The sequence below is a fragment of the Choloepus didactylus genome, chromosome 17 (assembly GCF_015220235.1).
Source record: "Choloepus didactylus isolate mChoDid1 chromosome 17, mChoDid1.pri, whole genome shotgun sequence".
Lineage (NCBI taxonomy): Eukaryota > Metazoa > Chordata > Mammalia > Pilosa > Megalonychidae > Choloepus > Choloepus didactylus.
The window spans coordinates 17324991-17343090 of NC_051323.1; the positions used below are offsets into that span (position 1 = coordinate 17324991).

General features: G+C 55.8%; 3 protein-coding genes across 6 annotated transcripts; 2 read left to right on the top strand and 1 right to left on the bottom strand.

Moving 5' to 3' along the window:
• Positions 1-476: 476 nt before the first annotated feature.
• DQX1 (DEAQ-box RNA dependent ATPase 1) lies at positions 477-6437 on the top strand. Its single transcript, XM_037807514.1, has 11 exons — positions 477-797; positions 1027-1220; positions 1630-2014; positions 2373-2606; positions 2699-2798; positions 2904-3062; positions 3146-3337; positions 4997-5116; positions 5293-5483; positions 5813-6003; positions 6198-6437. Exons 1-11 carry the CDS (start codon positions 564-566, stop codon positions 6352-6354), a joined length of 2157 nt encoding a protein of 718 aa, XP_037663442.1. The 5' UTR covers positions 477-563; the 3' UTR covers positions 6355-6437.
• A 1662-nt stretch (positions 6438-8099) lies between these two features.
• Positions 8100-9951, bottom strand: TLX2 (T cell leukemia homeobox 2). Its single transcript, XM_037807518.1, has 3 exons — positions 9219-9951; positions 8526-8763; positions 8100-8418 (listed from the first exon to the last, which is right to left on the bottom strand). The coding sequence occupies exons 1-3, from the start codon at positions 9616-9618 to the stop codon at positions 8202-8204; spliced, it is 855 nt and encodes a 284-aa protein (XP_037663446.1). The 5' UTR covers positions 9619-9951; the 3' UTR covers positions 8100-8201.
• On the top strand, positions 8538-17862 carry PCGF1 (polycomb group ring finger 1). Of its 4 annotated transcripts, none has more exons than XM_037807515.1 (13): positions 8538-9268; positions 10272-10669; positions 10875-11496; positions 14435-14466; positions 15604-15681; positions 16115-16220; positions 16400-16552; positions 16672-16743; positions 16869-16974; positions 17155-17188; positions 17293-17379; positions 17518-17598; positions 17705-17862. In XM_037807515.1, the coding sequence occupies exons 3-13, from the start codon at positions 11364-11366 to the stop codon at positions 17750-17752; spliced, it is 930 nt and encodes a 309-aa protein (XP_037663443.1). In that variant the 5' UTR covers positions 8538-9268; positions 10272-10669; positions 10875-11363; the 3' UTR covers positions 17753-17862. The 4 variants fall into 4 exon arrangements, 3 of the variants coding, with proteins under 3 accessions (XP_037663443.1, XP_037663444.1, XP_037663445.1); XM_037807516.1 differs by lacking the exon at positions 8538-9268 and having other exon boundaries at positions 10143-10454; positions 10606-10669; XR_005212443.1 differs by lacking the exons at positions 8538-9268; positions 17705-17862 and having other exon boundaries at positions 10140-10669; positions 17319-17379; positions 17518-17571.
• Positions 17863-18100: the final 238 nt, after the last annotated feature.

Sequence of the window (18100 nt, forward strand, 5' to 3'; positions counted from 1 at the left end):
AAATAAGGTGGAGCAAAAGGCCCCACCCCAAAACCGGACATTAGGATTCGTTTCTGAGAGTTGTCCCAAGGTGGAGCCGGAATTTACCTTTGTACTTCTCGTGAGTTAGGGTTGGTGGTGACTGACTGGGTGGGTCTGGAACTGGCTGCCATCCTGACACGTCTCAGAGCTGCAAGCAGGTTTGAATGCAGGATCCCTATGGCCCTGCTGCCCCAATTCCTACCTCCCCTACCCATATCCTGTACCCCTTTTCCCTAGGGACTTTCCCACAGGTTACAGGTCTCATAATCCCTGCTGCCTTGAGGACACCTGCAGTAGTCACAAGATTTTTATCACCTGGCTACAGGGTAATAGTCCACTTTTGATAGTCCCTTACCTGGAGACTCAAACACCCAGCACTGTTTCCTGGCAAGCCCGGAATGCTGGGCAGGATGGACCCCAGGGCATTATCACCCAAGGGTAGGGGTCGGGATTCAGGGCCGATGTGGGTAGATGGGGTTGGTCACCAAATATAAGGCCTGACTGGGCACCCTGCCTTCTATAGGTCCTGCTGGACAGCCACCATGGCTTCTCAGCCCCTCAGGCTAGAAGAGTCTGGCCCAAGCCCTGGGGAGTCTGAACTGGCTGTGAACCCCTTTGATGGGCTCCCCTTCTCTTCCCGCTACTACAAGCTGCTTGAGCAGCGACGAGCCTTGCCTATCTGGGCTGCTCGCTTTGTCTTCTTGGAGCAGTTGGAGAGTAGCCCCAGCGGAGTGGTGCTGGTGTCTGGGGAGCCAGGCACTGGCAAGAGTACCCAGGTGGGGAAATGTTTTGGGAATATGCAAAGAGAGGAGCCAGGGAACTGTCCCTCCCCTGGGCAGCAGGGACTGGGCTACCTGGGGTCATGGCGGAGGTGGGCAAAGAAAGACAGGTTGGGTTGGCCCCAGGGTGGCTGGTGAAGGACCAGGGGGCTCCTCAAATAATGGGAGATTAAATTGGCCATAGCTCCCCTGGCACTTCTGCCTAACTGTCCTTCCCTATCCCCAGATCCCTCAGTGGTGTGCTGAGTTTGCGTTGGCCAGGGGGTTCCAGAAGGGCCAGGTTACTGTCACTCAGCCCTACCCTCTGGCAGCTCTGAGACTGGCTCTGAGGGTTGCCGATGAGATGGACCTGACCCTGGGCCATGAAATTGGCTACAGCATCCCCCAGGAGGACTGCACTGGGCCTGACACCCTGCTCAGGTGGGGCCTCCTGCAGACCTGACCCAAATCTAATTCCTCTCACCCTGTACAAACAAGCCCAGACTTCTGACATCTCCCCATACCCTCCCTTAGCCCAGCTCACCCTGTAAATCACGTACCATGCAACATCTAAATTTAGCCCTTTTAACCCACCCAGGGACCTCGGAACATTTAACTTCACCCACATCTCTAACGTGTTGCTTTCCCAGCTGGAGTACAGCCTGTGAACAAAGTGTCCTCGGGGTTGTGGGGGTCACAGCTATGGGTCCACAGGCTCAGGAAGCCAGTCACAGGGTCTTTTTCTGACTTCCAGTATTAAAATCGAGGTCCCCTGGGCAGAAGCTTCACTGGGCACCTGGAGCTGGCCAGTGTCCACATTGAATCCTCTGCCTGCTACCAATGTCAACAGGTTCTGCTGGGACAGGCTGCTCCTGCAGGAGGTGGCCTCAACCCGGGGCCCCGGAGCCTGGAGTGTGCTGGTGTTGGATGAGGCCCAGGAGCGGTCAGCGGCCTCAGATTTGCTCCAGGGGCTGCTGCGAGATGCCAAGCTGGGAAACCTCCCAGGGGACCCCAGGGTGGTTGTGGTCACTGACCCAACCTTTGAACCCAAGCTCCAAGCCTTCTGGGGCAATAGCCCTATTGTGCATGTACCCAGAGAGCCTGGTGGGCGCCCCACCCCAACCTACAGGGACACTGCACCTGCCGACCGGGTGGAGGCTGCCTGCCAGGCGGTGCTTGCCTTGTGTCGGGAGAAGGTTCCAGGTGACGTGCTAGTGTACCTGCCCAGTGAGGAGGTAAAAATAAAAAATCGGACTGCAAAAGAGGATGCCCATGTATGCCACCTTCCTGTCCTGGGAGGATGGAACATTGCTTATGACAAAATATTACAAGTTGTAGTATTTATTCTGTGTTGTGGTCCTGAGAAAAAAAAACTCAAGGAACTCAGGGTAAAAATCTCTCCCACCCTCTTTGATGCCCTCTACTACAGAGACTGTAGTTCAGTGAACCCCTGAAATCATAACACCCCCAATTTTATGAGTATGTGCATTTTTTAGGGTAAAGGGAAGGGGCCATAGCTTCCTTTAGTTTTCCTAAGGGGTCTGTCACCCAAAAAGGTGAAAACTAACAGCCCTAATGTCCCACCCTTCTCAGGAAATTGCCCTGTGCTGTGAATCCTTGTCCAGGGAAATGGGACCCCTGGCTCCCCAAGGGCCACCCCCACGGGTACTGCCCCTTCACCCAGGCAGTGGTCACACCATCCAGGCTGTGTACGAGGACCTAGACGCAGGGGCCCGAAAGGTTGTGGTCACTCACTGGCTGGCCGACTTCTCCTTCTCCCTCCCTTCCATTCGACATGTCATTGACGCAGGACTGGAGCTCCGAAGTGTGAGTGAGAGAGACAGAGAGGTGGGGTGGTGGAGTAAGGATAGAAATGGCCCACTCTGATCTGTCTTGGCCTTTGGTTGGGTGGGCAACAGGTTTACCACCTTCAGATCCGAGCAGAATTCCAAGTATTGAGGCCAATCAGCAGGTGTCAGGCAGAGGCAAGACAACTGCGGGCAGAAGGGTTCCCACCAGGTAAGAGCCTTTGCCCTCCCTGAGATCAAATGTGACAAGAGTCACCAAAACACAAGCCCTGAGAAATCTAGAGCTGTTTTCTTCCCCAAGACTTTCTCCCCTCAGGATCCTGCCTCTGCCTGTATCCCAAGTCCTTCCTAGAACTGGAGGCCCCCCCACTGCCCCGACCCAGGCTGTGTGAGGAGAATCTGAGCCCCCTGGTATTACTACTAAAGCGGAGACAGATCGCAGAGCCCGGGGAGTGTCACTTCCTGGACAGGCCTGGTGAATACCCGTCCTGCCCGAGCCCTGCCCCTGACCTCCAGGCTCCAAGGCCCCAGGCCCCGTCAGCCCTGTGTCCTCAGCAGCTCCTGAAGCCCTGATGCAGGCCCTGGAAGACCTCGACTATCTGGCAGCCCTGGATGATGATGGGGGCCTGTCGGACCTGGGAGTCGTCCTTTCCGAGTTCCCCTTGCCTCCTGAGCTAGCCAAAGCCCTGCTGGCCTCGTGCGAGTTTGACTGCGTGGACGAGATGCTCACCCTCGCGGCCATGCTCACTGGTATAAATCGACCCCCTCTGCCTTCTGCGGCCACTTCAGGCCTTCCCCTTGGTGTTTTGCTGCTCCTAAGGCTGGCCCTTTCCACTGTGCTCCAGTTCCCACCCGACACAGTGCCTAAAGAACCAGGCTTAATCACTTCTCTCGGTCTCTTTTGCCTTTTCTCCCTGCTGATTCTTGCCTCTCAACATGCTTAATACTCCCCTTCCCCATCCGCTATTACTTAAAGGTGACACACACACCCTTCTCAACCCTGCACGGCCGCTAAGCTATATAGAACTATCCCTGCTCTTTTCCTTCTAACATATTCCTTGCCCGCTGCACCCCAGCTTCAGGCCCCACTGTACCACTGAAATTGCCTGAGGATCACCAGTGACCTCCCAGATGCCTAGTCCAATGGACACTTTCAAGCCCTTATTCTTCGTGACCTTCGTTTGACACTTGAGAGTGCTGACCACCTTTCCCCCCGAAGCTGCCCCCTCCCTCAGCCTCTGTGACCCCACTCTTCGTGGTCTTCACCCTACCTCCCCGGCCATTCCCTTACTCTCTTCCTTGGGCTCTTCATCCTCTGCTCACCTGCTATTAATTGGTCCTCGGGGTTCTATCCTTGCCCCTTTGCTCTTCTCATCCCCTGGACTCTGTGAGCAAGTTCACCCCCACCCATGGTTTGAACTGCCAGCTTTATACTTAAAACTTCCAAACCTTGTATCTCCCTGCCAATACCATTCTTCTGAATCTTAGACTTATGTACCCAACTCCTGGTGAACTTTTCTACCAGAACCATCCACAGTACCTCAAATCAGTATGCCCAGAACTAAACTCAAGCACTCCCTTAAACTACCCCCTCACCACCACCCACCACAAAATCTCTTCCTTTCTCTGGATTCATCTCTGCAGCTCCACCACCACCATTCTATACTAATATTTATCCAGGTTCTTTCCATTTTATCTCCTAAATGATTTTTTTTAATTCATCTGCTCCTCTCCATACTCACTGCCAGTGCCAATGTTCGGTCCTCATTGCTGCTCAGCTGGATTCCTTCAGTGGCCTCCTAACTTGCCACATGAACTTTTTCAAACACCTGAGGACCCCTTAGTTAAAAACTCTTCTTCAATAGCTATCCTTTACCTTGAAGACAGAATGTAAACTCCTTTGCACAGCACATCCAGCCTTTCATGGCCTAGCCCATACCTATCCCTCCTGCCACTCTGCCACGTGCCATTCCCTCCATCCACACCCTGCTGTGCTATTAACTTCTAAGCCATGCTTTTCCCACCATCTAGAATACTCTCTCTGCCTACCCCTTCTCCACTGGACAAATTCCTACTCACATCACCCTCTTCCCCACCATCCAAAGCCTGGATTAGGTACCCCTCCTCTTTGTTTCCAGAGCACCATACACACACGCCTATTATGCTCATCAAGTTTGCTAACTTGTAGGCGTCTCCCACCCACCGGACTCTTAAGCTCTGTGAGGGGAGAGTCTGTCTTTCATTTATTTATTCTCAGTATCTAGTTAATGGCACCTAGTAGTTACCGATGTCTTTTGAATAAAGTTCCCAAAGGGATACTTCTTCCTTTCCAGGGTTCCACCTTCTGTAAACACTGTACAATCCCTTCTCTTTCCCCAAAACGAGCTTCTTCCTCTCTTCTGCCTCCAGCTGCCCCTGGGTTTACCCATCCTCCACTCTGTGCAAAAGAAGCTGCTCTGCGTCGGGCCCTAGAGCACCCAGACGGTGACCACAGCTCCCTGATCCAGGTGTATGAAGCTTTTATACAGAGTGAGTGGCCCACTCTGCACCCTCTTATGGAATCCCCAATTTCCCAAGGAGGGAAAGTAGTGGGCAACCAGCCACCCAACCTCTGTGCCCAGGGAGAGGAGGCCTTTTGGCCAAGGATCGGTTTCTTTTGGGGGTTTCACAGGCTTTGGTTGTTCCTGCTCCCTTTCCTTTCCCAGATGGGGAGGATGAGGCTTGGTGCCAGGCTCGGGGTCTAAACTGGATGGCATTGTGCCAGGCCCGTAAACTTCGTGGAGAGCTCCTGGAACTCATGCAGCGAATTGAACTTCCCTTGTCCCAACCAGCCTTCGGTTCTGAGAAGAATCGCAGGGATCTTCAGAAAGCACTGGTGTCAGGATTCTTCCTCAAGGTTAGACGACAGGGTTGGGGTGACAGTGAGAAAAGAAACAGAGGCAGAGGGAGCAAATATTGGGGATACCCTCCCGAAACTGGGTCCAAGTGGCCATTCAAAGGATTCTTTGGAACCAAGAGGGACTTTTCCTTTGAGGCTTTAGGGTGCAAAGGGTTTTAGAGAATGCCAGATAGTACGGTAGAGACTATTCAAGATCTAGAGGTAAGTGTTTACTTTTGGTACTCTCACCTCCCTTACTAATTCTTTCTCAGGCTCCTCTTTTTTCGACAGTCTGCCTCTTCCCTCTCATTTATTCATTCATTCAATTTTTTTTGCTTTTCAATGAGGTGGCCCGAGACACAGATGGGACTGGAAATTACCTGCTCCTAACCCATAAACATGTGGCCCAGCTCTCCCCATACTGCTGCTACAGAAGCCGCCGAGCCCCAGCTGAACCCCCACCATGGGTGCTTTACCACGATTTCTCCATTTCCAAAGACAACTGCCTTTCCATTGTTTCTGAGATTCAGCCGCAGATGTGAGTTCCCTGACCCCCCTCCTACCCTGGGACCAAAGTTTTGGCTGGGTTGTTGAAGAGCCTTAAGAAGAGGCAGGAATCTTAGTGGTTTGTAGTAGAATATGATTTGTGGGGAGAGGGTTTGTGAACGGGGTGAGACGTTTAAGAGTTTGCATTATAAGAGAAGATCATCTAATTATGACTCTCTCTGTCAGTCTGGTAGAGTTGGCCCCCTCATACTTCCTGAGCAATTTGCCCCCAAGTGAGAGCAGAGACCTTCTGAACCAGCTGAGGAAAGAAATGACAGATTCTTCAGCCGGGAGTGACTCCTCCTCCAGCCAGGAGCTCAGAGATGCCTGTGTCCTGCAGTGACCCACCTAAAGAAGGGAGCTGAGCTCATCTCACCATCAGATCCTCCATCAGGCCAGCACCAAGGCAGCCTGCTGGATTTGGAAGCAGCCCAAGGTTTAGGGTCAAATGGAAAGCTTGGAACCTGAGTCTTAATAAATGGTGGGCTGGGGGGGGGGGGGATAGGGTGAGTCACAGTCTACTCGGGGTAAGACTTTCCTTAGCCACCTCCTATTTATTGGAAAAGGCCTCCTCCACCCCCCAATTTATGCCGAATCCCTCCTCGTGCTCTCTTTTGGTCTTTAAAAAATTTTTCAGTGACACTAAATTTGAGTTTCCTTCTGCAACACCATATATAACATCCATGAGTCAGAGATAACACTACATCAAAGACCCTGCCTGGGCCAACTCCTTCAGCCACTTGCCTGGCTCCCACCTCAGGTTAAGCCTTTGCACGATGTAGCTGTCACTAGCACAAAACATGAGGAGTCTGGCTACATATAGCTCACTTCCCTCTGTCAGGGAAGGAAGTATAAGGGTGGTTTAGGAATCAGACAAAATCTTCTCCTTCGTCCTCATACATCTTGAATCCTGCTCCTTTTTAAATCTGAAAGCTATTCCAACTATTCCCTAACCTCCAACTCTCCATCAACAAGCTTCCCAGCTGACCCTGGCCTATCTACAAGCTGAAGTCTTTTTAACACCTTTAGGGTTATTGTACACTCCTTTCTTTCAGGAAGAGAACTCCTGCCCCACTTTCTACCCTTGCATCTTACACACTGTAAATGTGTAGAATGTGGTGGGGAAAAAAAAAAATTGTCTTTCGCACTCTGCTTTCCTTCTCAGAGTTCCCTCCTTGGAGATTCTATCAGTTCTCCCCATTCCATCTCTCTCCACCTCGATGCAGCTGTCAAATGGCCACCCCCGCAAAAGTACTTTTTAACTCATGCTCTCCGGGTCTAGGACTGAGTTTTGCCCACAGAACTAATCTTGTTGCAATCTTCCCAATTTCCCTTCACCATCCACAGCACCATTTACTTCCTGATCCTCTGCATTTCCAACCTTGGAATCATCTTTGACTCTTCTTAGGATTGTTCCTTTCAAATGATTCACCAAATTCTACTCACCCTAACTCCGCTGAGCGCATTGACTTCGACACGGCTTCCTCCTCTCCCCTCTCTGTCCCCGTGGGAGACCAGAGCCAGCTTGGTCTTCCTAGACTTTCCCTCTCGTCGGGTGTATAAGTACCCGCCTCGCCCGCCTCAAAATGAAAGGACGCGGTCAGCAGGCTGAACACACACGGACAACAAGCTCAAAGTCAGTTTTGTTGCTGGGAGGAATCCTTAGCGATTATTATACAGCTGAGGGATGAGAGGCCCAGCGAGGGCCACCCTCTGGTTCCCGTCCCAGTCACCTCGAGCTCCGACATCCGCTTCCTCGCTCCGCGGTCGCCGGGCTGCGTCCTCCTACGGCTGCTTCTCTCGCACAGACGCGAGCAGCGCGACCCGCGGCACCGCCTCCATCGCCGCGCGGGCCGCAGGACCCCGAGTCCCTCCGAAGGGCAGCGCCCATTGGCCAGCCCGCCCCTCTCCCTACACCTCATTGGCTACCATCCTGCAGGGCCCGCCTCTTCGGTGCCGCAGGTTCCATCCCGCGCGCTACACCCACCGTGAAAAATGGCGGGAAAGGCTGAGCCGGCGGGCGCCAGGCAGGGCCGCGTAACGTCGCCGGACACCCTGCGGGAGGCTGAGCCACCCGCGACGGTAGCCTCAAGGCCTGCTGCTCCCCCCACGCTCTGCCGCCGCAAAGCCACCCGCGCCCACGCGGCACCTCGGTCGGGAAAAGAGCGCTCGGCCGGGCGCGGGCGTCGATCACACCACCGAGGCGAGCCCGGACACTGAGGCCACTTTGTTGTCCTCGGCCCAGGGCTGCAGGTTCTGCAGCGCGAAGAGCGACGAGTTGTGCAGACAGAGCGGGTCCGGGGGCAGCGGCGGCCGCAGCGGCCGCGGGAGCGCGTCCTGCTGCAGGTGCAGGAGCAGACGGCCCGCGCGGTGCCGCTCTGCCTCGCGCTCCTCCGCCGTCTGGCGCCTGGGCGGGCGGGGGAGAAGCGGGTCAGAGAGGCCGGCCCGCGCCCCCAACCCCGCGCCTTCCTCCCCTGCAGCCCTGCCCCCGGCCCTCCCCGGCCCGCGCCTCACCGCCACTTGGTGCGCCGGTTCTGGAACCACGTCTTGACCTGTGCGTCCGTCATGCGCAGGGCCTTGGCCAGCGCCGCCCTCTCGGCAGAGGCCAGGTACTTCTGGCGCAGGAAGCGCCGCTCCAGCTCCAGCACCTGCGAGCGTGAGAAGGACGTGCGCGGCTTCTTCCGCTTCGGGGGCGTCCGGTTTTGGTAGGGGTGGCCTATGCGGCGCGTCCCGGAGAAGGGCGAGAGCGCGGCTACAGAGAGGACGAAGGACCAGGGCAGGGTTTGCGGGGTGGCCAGAGGGGCCACTAAGAGAGCGCAGCAGCTCAGGCCACGGAACTCCCGCGCCGCATCCTTACCCTGGCCCCAAGCTTGGCCCCGCATCAGAGAAGGACCCGAGACAAGAAAGGGCCTCAAAAGAACTCCTCCCACCCCTTTGGACGAGGGAGAGACTTCTCCCGTAACTGCTCGCTGCCCTCCCCGTGGTGTGGGTCGTGTGGTTGCAGGGGCTGGGGGGCACGGGCACCGACGGCAACTCCCTCCCCATTGCCTCGCCGCGGCGGGACCAAGAGATGCGAGTTGGGGGAGGAACTCTAGAATGATCCGGGAGGAGGTATAAAAGGGGCTCCTTGAGCTGGGGCAGAAGAACCAGAGATGAGGAAACGAGGTCAACGTGGGGCCTGAGGTTAGAAGGGTCGCACAACCTCACCCGTGAGCCGGTCCTTGGCGAAGCGGCGGCCGCTGTCCATCCAGGGAAAGGTGAGCCCGGCTAGGCCCCCGGCGCCGCCCAAGCCCGAGGGTCCAGGCACTGCAGGCGCGCCCCCGGTGGGCTGCGGTACGGGCAGCGGACGGTGCGCGGGCACTCGGATCACGCCGCCCGGACCCACGCCGGAGCTGCTCGGCAGCGGGGCCAGCGAGCCCGTGGGGCCGTAGCCTGAGGCTCCGTGGAAACCACCCGAGAATGCCGTACTCTCCCCATGGCCCTGGCCCGCGCGACCGGGGCCTAAGCCGCCCCCCAGAGGTTCGGGGCCGCTCAGGATCTGATCGATGCCGAAGCTGATTGGTTCGTGGTGCGCGAGGTTGTGCGGGACCATCACCGCCGGCTCCATGAGTCGGGGGCCAGGGAGGTCGGGGGGAGGTTTGGCGGTTGGGCAGGGCACCCCGGGCAGCTCCCAGAGCCCGGCGGTGGCGCTCTCGAAGCGGCAGCCTCAAGGCCCCGCGGGGCTGGCGGCGGCGGGGCGCCGGGGCTCCGGGTACCGCAGCATCTCCGTGCACCGGGAGCAGCCGCGCCCGTGCCGGACGCAGTCCAGTGTCCGCGCGGGAACTCGCATCCCGGGGGAGCGTGGCCGGCCGGGGCCCCAGGAGCACCCTCGCTGGTTCTGGGGCGCTGATGGACGCTGGGGTCCGGGGACCGCTGCCAGAGCCGGAGGTAGAAAGGGTTGGCCGGCTTCGGCCCGGGCAGTGACTGACAGATCGGCCCGGGGTGGGGAGCGGGGGGCTGGGGGTAGGGCAAGGGCGGGGCCGGGTCTGTTAAAGGGGAAGAGACGCCTGTTTGCGCCAAGCGCGAGGAAGACTGGCCTGCGGGGATGGCGGGGGAGGGGGGGGTGGCGTTGTTAGGAACCAGGCTCCGCGATGGCTGGGGGAGCCAGAGGGTCCGGAGCCTCAGCCGCTGCACGCTGAGTCAGCCGAGAGACGCGCGGCGCCGCCATCCTGGCCGGCCGCCGCCTTTGGGCTTCCTTGGCCTTTCCGGCTTCCTCGACAGGTGCCTCCTCCCCCAGCCCTCACTCTTGGCCGCCCGATGGGTCCTGCCTACCGACACCCGGTTTCGTTGTGGCCCCTGCCCAAGTGCCCTCGAAGACCAAATCTCGTTGTGGCTTCCCGGCTGCGAGGGGAGGAAGTTTGGGAAACGATTCCCGGCGAGCTGGAGGCGCGGGGAAGATGACAGGTGTGGGAAGGGGGGCGGCGGGGCACGGCCGGTGGGCTACGGCGGGGACAAGCCCTCTGGGCCTGTGAACCGGGGATACCTCCCGGCCTCTTCCATAGCCTCCCCTCCACCCCCAACCTGTCCAGGCGCACCAGTGATCCGTGTTTTTTAGGATTTCGATTTTCCGAAATTGGTGCAAAACGGACCCGTGGCTCAACCCGGACCAGCTCATGCGGGTAGGAGATTGAGGAGGGCGTTCTGCCCCCCGATCACAAATTCAGGAGGCCCTCAACTCGAGACTCTGCCCCACCACTCTGAGCCTAGAAAGTCTGTTCTCACCCACCCCACCCCCCGCAAAGGTGGGAGGGAGTAATCGCCATGGGTGACTCGTGGGACCTCACTGAGCCCTTCTGAGGATCCCAGCCGCCTCATTTCCCATAGACCCTTCACCACACCCCGAGGAGCCCCAGAAATTACGCCTGGAGCGTGATGGAGAAGGGAAGTGCTGGAATTCTGGGACCGCTCGGTGACCTTGTGACCTCTGGATGGCCGCGGACCGGGGAGTTGGGATTGTATGATCCCTCATCCCTCCCCGGGATGGGACCCCCCGCCGGGCGGGCCCCTGCGCCTTAGGCCCGCCCCCGCCGCCGCCCGGCCCGGTGCAGGCCGCCGTAATCGGGTTAGCTGGGCCGGAATTACATTACCTTCCCCAGCCTGGGGGGGGACCCTGGCGCCTCCGAGCCGGTGAGACTGGGCGCGGGGAGGGGGGCTCTCTTACCATCCCGCGCAGGGTGGGCACCGACCAGCCGCTCGGTCTGCCTCGGACACGTGGTGGTCAGAAGCCCCTGCCCCACTGGCTCAGCCCTCGCCCCGCGCCCCCAGCCCACTCCAGCGCTCAGCCCCATGCGCCGGTTTCCCGTGTGAGCCGAAATGCCATCCAATTCTCATAGATGGGTGTCCTTAGGAGCACGGATCTTCCAACTGATTCTCCAGGGTCCCCTGGGAAAGACTGCCCCTCCTTCCTCTCCAGCAGATGGACTGGCAGCCTGGCGCCTGAGGCAGGGTGAGGGGGTCTTTTCTCTCCAGGGAATCAGGAATGATATCTGGGCATCTGGGCAGGAAGATAAAGAGAAGAAAGAAGAGGGTGGGCTCTGTCCCCACCCCAAAGCTGCCAGCCCCCAGTATTCTCAGAGGAAGCCTCAGTCTGAAGAGAGTAGACCCTCAGTGTGTGCTGAGGGAAGAGGAAGTGTCAGGGGGAAATGGGCACCAATAGTAGGTGACATTCCCCACCACCACCTTGGCCGCTCTCTAGTACCATTTCCCCAGCCCTTCCCCACCCTGCTCAGAGGCCCCTCTGAAAGGAGGGGGAGGCTCCAGCCAATTTGGCAGCTGTGTTTTTATCTTGGGAAGGACACACAACATTATCACCTCCCCCATCTTTCACAGAAGCCCCAGGATCCTTTCTGGGCAGTAGACAGGGGGCTAGAGCACATGAAACCTCTGCTGTTCAGGCAAAATCTTCAGATACAGCATGTGTTGGATTCCCCCTCTCCCCCCACGGGAACAGAGAGCCTAGGGGGACAAAGAGGCAGAGAGACAATGCCTCTGAAGGGGGGCTGGCCTGCCGGTTAGGAGTCTGCTAGGCCCTCTCCCCACCCTGGGGAGAGGGTCTCTGAGGAAGAAGTGGGCACCAGTGTGTCTATGATTTAAGGACCTGTCTTATACCAATCTGAATAAATCCTGAATGAATCAATGAGTAAATCAATGAATGAGAAAAAGGCTTCATTGTGCAGAACTGGCTCCCTGTACATCCATGCCTTTTGCGGTTAGCACAGATGGCACTACCACCCAGAGATTGCCCAAGTGATGCTTGTGAGAAGGTCACATCTTCTGGGAGTTTAAAAAAAAAAAAAAAATCCAGCACCACACTTCAAGAACTCAGGGCATCCAGTTCTAGGAATTTCTCTGATTGCCTTTAAACATTCAGTTCCTGCTTGCCTCCACCTCTCTGATTCTCAGGAAAGGATGGCTCCTGCTAGTTCATGTTAAAATGCAATGCCTGGGGTGAGCACCCCTCACACACACACACACACACACACACACACACACACACAGCTTTGGATCTGTCTCACCATATCCTACCTGCATGTGCCCTTCCCCCACCCGGACTCTTCTCAACTGGAAGCCTGTAGCTTCACGGAAAGAGGCCATTCCCAGCCTGGGCTCAAGCTCCTTCCCTTCCTTCCTGCCCTTGGTGCAGTGTCCTTCCCTCTATGATGACCCCACTCCTACATCATTTCTTTCATCAATTTAGTCCTCCCCACCCCCAACTGTGCACCTACATACTCAGGTCTGCGTGATCCGGACAAAATTTTTGCCTAACTCTTCAAAAGGAATTATGTTCTTCTTCCCTTTCTTACTGCCCACACCCACTGCCTCTACTTCCTCGTTTATTCTCGTTTTTACCCACTCCAAACTGGCATTGCTACCCTGACCCTTTCTCAGAGAGCTCCAGTGTTCAGTGTCCACTCTTCAGGACTTCTCCGACACATTTTACTTTGTTGATCAATGATTTCTTGAAATGTCCCTTCTTTTGGCTTCGGTAATATTGTCTTACTCTACTTCTTTTGGATTTTTAGTCACTGCTTAGGTCTTTCCTCCTCTGACATTATTTCTTAAACTGAAGAGTATGTGCATTCTTCAGACCTCAAACTTCAGCCCAATTTATCTCTACATCTGCTCAGGTTTCATCCATTCCAACAGTCTCAACTCTTACATCCACCCACAGAACTCTGTGACCTGTATCCCTGCTTCTGACACCCTTTTGAGCTCCAACCCACTGCTCTCCTAGTCTGCTGGCCAGCTCTACCTGCCTTTTCTGTTGTCACCATAAGTTCAACATGCTCCTCTCCCAAGCTCCTCATTCGCCCTCTTACCCAGGCCCCAAACCAGTCCCTGGCCACTCCTTCCTATTATGATTTCCTTTGAAATGTTCCAGATACAGCTCTGTCTTTCCATTTCTGCTGAAATAACCCTAAACAAGGCCTTCATCAACACCACCTAGAGTCATTCATTTGTTCATCCAGAAAATTTTGATTGAGCACCTACTATGAGCCCAAATGTTCCAGGCATTGGACATAGAACAGTGACTCCAACAGGGGGAAAAAAACCTGCCATTAAGGTGCTGACATCCTACAGGAAGGGACAGATGAAAAACAGGGAAAATTAAAAGTATATTCAATAACAATAAATGCTAAGAGTAAATAAAGCAAGGAAGGGGGATAAGAAGTGAAAGAGTGGGGGGTTGTGATTTGGGTAGAAAGAGCAAGGAAGGCCTCATGGAGGTGATATTTAAGTAAAGACCTGAAGGAAATGAGAAAAGGAGCCATTTGGATATCCAAGCAAGGAGAAGTTTAAGTAGGGGACAGAGCAAGAGTGTATCCTGGTGTGTCTGGGGAACAGTAGGGGGTCCAATATGGCTAGAGAGACTGGGTGACTGCAAGAGCCCATGGAGAAACTTGCAGGCCATTGTAAGGACTTTGGCTTTTATTCTGATTGAAAAGAGAAGCTGTTGGAGAGTTTTGAACAGAGAAGTGGAACAACCTGATCCTTTTATTTAATTTTTATTTAAATTCAACAGCTTTCTTGAGGTGTAACTGACATACACTAAACTGCACATATTTAAAGTGTACAATTTGGTAAGTCTTAAGTATATACCCGTGAAACCATCACCACAATCAAAATAATAAACGTATCTGTCACCTCCAAAACTTTCCCCACAAGGAAAGCAGTCCAGAGGCCACTGCAATCATCCATTGGATTTTTAGTCACTGCTTAGGTCTTTCCTCCTAAGGAAGAGACGATGGTGGCTTGGACCAGGGAGGTAGCAGTGGCTGTAGTAAGAAATAGTTGATTAATAAATCACTAATCTCCTAAATTCTTGTCTTTTCTCCACTCCAATCCACTCTAAAGATAAATGAACCAAAATATTCCTTTCACAGGGCAACTCCCTCCATTCAGGAGGTCAGAAAAGGTAGGCTAATTCCCTATTGCCCCCAGGCTGCAAGTCGCAACTCCTTAAGGCCCCGCTTTCTCTCGCCCACTCTCAAACCCACACCTCCGCCTCCTTCCTGACCCTCTCCACTCTGCCTTTGTGCTCCGTTTCCACCACATTTCTACCCCCATCTCTAAATTGGGCCCGCACAAAGTCCCACTTTGTCCAGAAAGTCTCTCACGGTCTCCATTGGGATCTCTCCCTTCTCGAATCCCAATTGCACTTGGCATTAATACTTCATGGAAAACTTAACCTTGTTTATTAAGCCCACTGTAAGTACCCAGAGGGCAGGAAGGCGGCGGACGAGCTCTCGGGCCCCCCGCGCCCTCCCCGAGTGCGAGACTGTCCCATGCTCCTGCAGGCGCTCGCTGCCGAAGCGTGTTTGTGTGCTGCAGCGTCCTGGTCGTCTTCCCCCCTCCCTCGGCATCTGCTCTGCATTAGTCTGTCCCAGGCCTCCGCAGGCGCCGATGATTAAATCATCATCATTAACCAGGGCCTGCCCCCCCACACACACACGTCCCCGGCAGCAAGGGAAGGATGGGGGGGCAGGATCACTACCAAGTCCCTGGGGTCCACCCACCCACTGCGGGCACCCTCTCCGAGATTCCGCGAAGCCCCGAGAAACTCCGGCCGCTGAGCCGGGTGAAGCCCTGCAACGCTAACGCGTCAGCCAACAAGGGTGGCATCGCAGGGAAGAGGGCCCTAGAGGGGCTTCTTTAACGGGGTGGTCGGCTCGGGAGACCGACAACGCTGGGCGGTGGCGTGCGGAGACAGCCGGGCCTTTTGGAGTAGGAGCGGGCAGTCTTTTACAGGCTCCAAAAGTTACTGCCGAGGCTGGGTAGGGTCTACCTAGATCATTCCTACAAGAGATCGAAGAGATAGGACCCTTCCCCACGCCCCCTCGCCCCCGCCTCTCTCTAATTACGGCTTGAGGAGGGGGAGGGGCCAGTGGGGCTCAGGTGAGCACACGGGGAGAAAGGGGCATGGGCGGGGCCTGACAGAGGGTCAGCGAATCCGAAAAGACCTAGGCTTTCGTTGCTGGGAGACAAGTCCCGCCCCGCAGGCGGCACCGGAAGTGGCAGGCCGGGATCAGCCTTTAAGATGGCGTCTCCTCAGGGGGGCCAGATTGCGATCGCGATGAGGCTTCGGAACCAGCTCCAGTCAGTGTACAAGATGGACCCGCTACGGAACGAGGTGCAGGGGCGGAAGGGTTATTGCTGTAGCGGCTAGCGGTGCGAACTGGAGGCGGCTAGAGGACGGGCGGTGGCTGGCCGGGCGCCCAGTGCGCCTGCGCAGAGACGGGGTGGCCAATGCGCCTGCGTGATTGTGGTTGTGTTGCCAGACTCCCGGCTAGGACGCCTGCGCATTCTGCCTCCCAAGTCGTGTAGTCTCCCCTGGGAGAGGAGAGCCGGGCAGGTCCGAGTGAAGGGAGCCCCCGCTGGGCGCGGAGCCCCCTGCTGGGCGGAGGGGGACTGTCAGTTCTCGGGCGCTAAATCCCTGAGGACAGCGCAGGAAGTGGGACTTGGCCGCGGAATCTGATAAAAGAGGCGATCGCCCAAGCTGGGAAGGCGCACCTGGGAAGGGGGCGGAGGGAGGAGGTTGTAGGTAACCCAGGGTGCGTCCTTAGGAGGAGGTCCGAGTGAAGATCAAAGACCTGAATGAGCACATCGTCTGCTGCCTGTGCGCCGGATACTTCGTGGATGCCACCACGATCACAGAGTGTCTTCATACTTGTGAGTCTCCTGGATCCCGGTTGACTCCTCCAGCCCCCAGCCCCACCTAGCTGGCTGCCTGCCTCTGTGCTATCTACACGGGGCTAGACCTTTTCTGTTGCCCCAACCATCGGGGCACCCACCCAGCTCATGAACCGGATTTGCAGAGTGCCTGAGAGACTGCTTTTCTCTTCCTGCAGTCTGCAAGAGTTGTATTGTGAAGTACCTCCAAACCAGCAAGTACTGCCCCATGTGCAACATCAAGATCCACGAGACACAGCCACTGCTCAACCTCAAACTGGACCGGGTCATGCAGGACATCGTGTACAAGCTAGTGCCTGGCTTGCAAGACAGTGAGTGACCAAACCTGGATTTGAGGGGCCTCTTGGGATGCCACTCGAGAAGACAGCCAGAAGGACAAAGAGTGAGGGAATGGCTCATGCTTTACTTCTCACACTCCACCTCCTTCTAGGTGAGGAGAAACGGATTCGGGAATTCTACCAGTCCCGAGGCTTGGACCGTGTCACCCAGCCTAGCGGGGAAGGTATGTCCCTGGCAGCGGGAGGGTGAGGTGAAGCCCTCAGAGCATTTCTTCCTGCCCAGTTTTGCTCTCTTTGGGGAAGGAGGGGTATGGAACCTGTAGCCGCCTCCCTACCCTGTGTTTCTTAGAACCAGCCCTGAGCAACCTTGGCCTCCCCTTCAGCAGCTTTGACCACTCTAAGGCCCATTATTATCGCTATGATGAACAGCTGAGCTTGTGCCTGGAGCGGCTGAGGTGAGGGGCAGGTCAGGGGCTGTCTGAGGTGACAGTGTGAATGACCTAGAGCTGGGGAGGGTTTGGGGGAGAAAATGAGCAGTTCTGGAGTGTCTGTTAGCTGAAGAGAGAATGTCCTGGCTATGGGTGGGAAAGAGGGGAAGAGGTAGGGCTTCCTAACCTATGTCTGTTTCCCCCCAGTTCTGGCAAAGATAAGAATAAAAGCGTCTTGCAGGTGAGAGGGGCTGACGGGAGGGCCCTTCCAAGGAGACTCACCTTCCCATGATCCTTCCCTCACATACCCCACATTATCCTCTTCCCTCCCCTCCTCACCCCCAGAACAAATACATCCGATGTTCCGTTAGAGCTGAAGTTCGCCATCTCCGGAGGGTCCTGTGTCACCGTTTGATGCTAAATCCCCAGCATGTGAGTAATCCCACAGTGTGTTTTTCTTGGGGGGAAGGGCTAAGAAGGGAGGGAGAGAGTTTGGGGTGGACCAGGGAAGTCCCTAGAGGAGTCCCAAGAGGACAGTTCCTAAAAACCACACCTCCACCTCTCTCCTAGGTGCAGCTCCTTTTTGACAATGAAGTTCTCCCCGACCACATGACAATGAAGCAGATATGGCTTTCCCGTTGGTTTGGCAAGGTGAGCCAGGGCTTGGGGAGCTCCCGGGGCAAGGGTGGACTGAGGGCACCCTTCGAGAAGTAAGCATGTCCCTGCTGACCACTTTTCCCCCTTGTTCTTTCCTTAGCCGTCCCCTTTGCTTTTACAATACAGTGTGAAAGAGAAGAGGAGGTAGGGGCCAAGCCCCTACCCTACACCCCTCCCCTCCCCTCCCCAGATATTTATGTGAAATTAATTGTGGCTTTATTTTTTGAAATAAAAACTTAAAATAAAATTTAAAAAAAAGCTCTCTGTCTTCTCACTGCCCCACCACTCACTCATGCACTTCAACCTCTGTCACATGCCATGCTCCCCTCTGAGTCTGTGTCTGTATCCATGACCTACTTCCTTTAGAATTCTGAGCTGCATTGTGAAGCAGGAACTCTGCTCTGTGTCCATGGGCCCTTGATGTATTGCCTACAGAGTAGGGTAGAGGACCCTGCACATGTGAAACTCAAAAAGTGAGCTAAGTGAAACCAGGCCA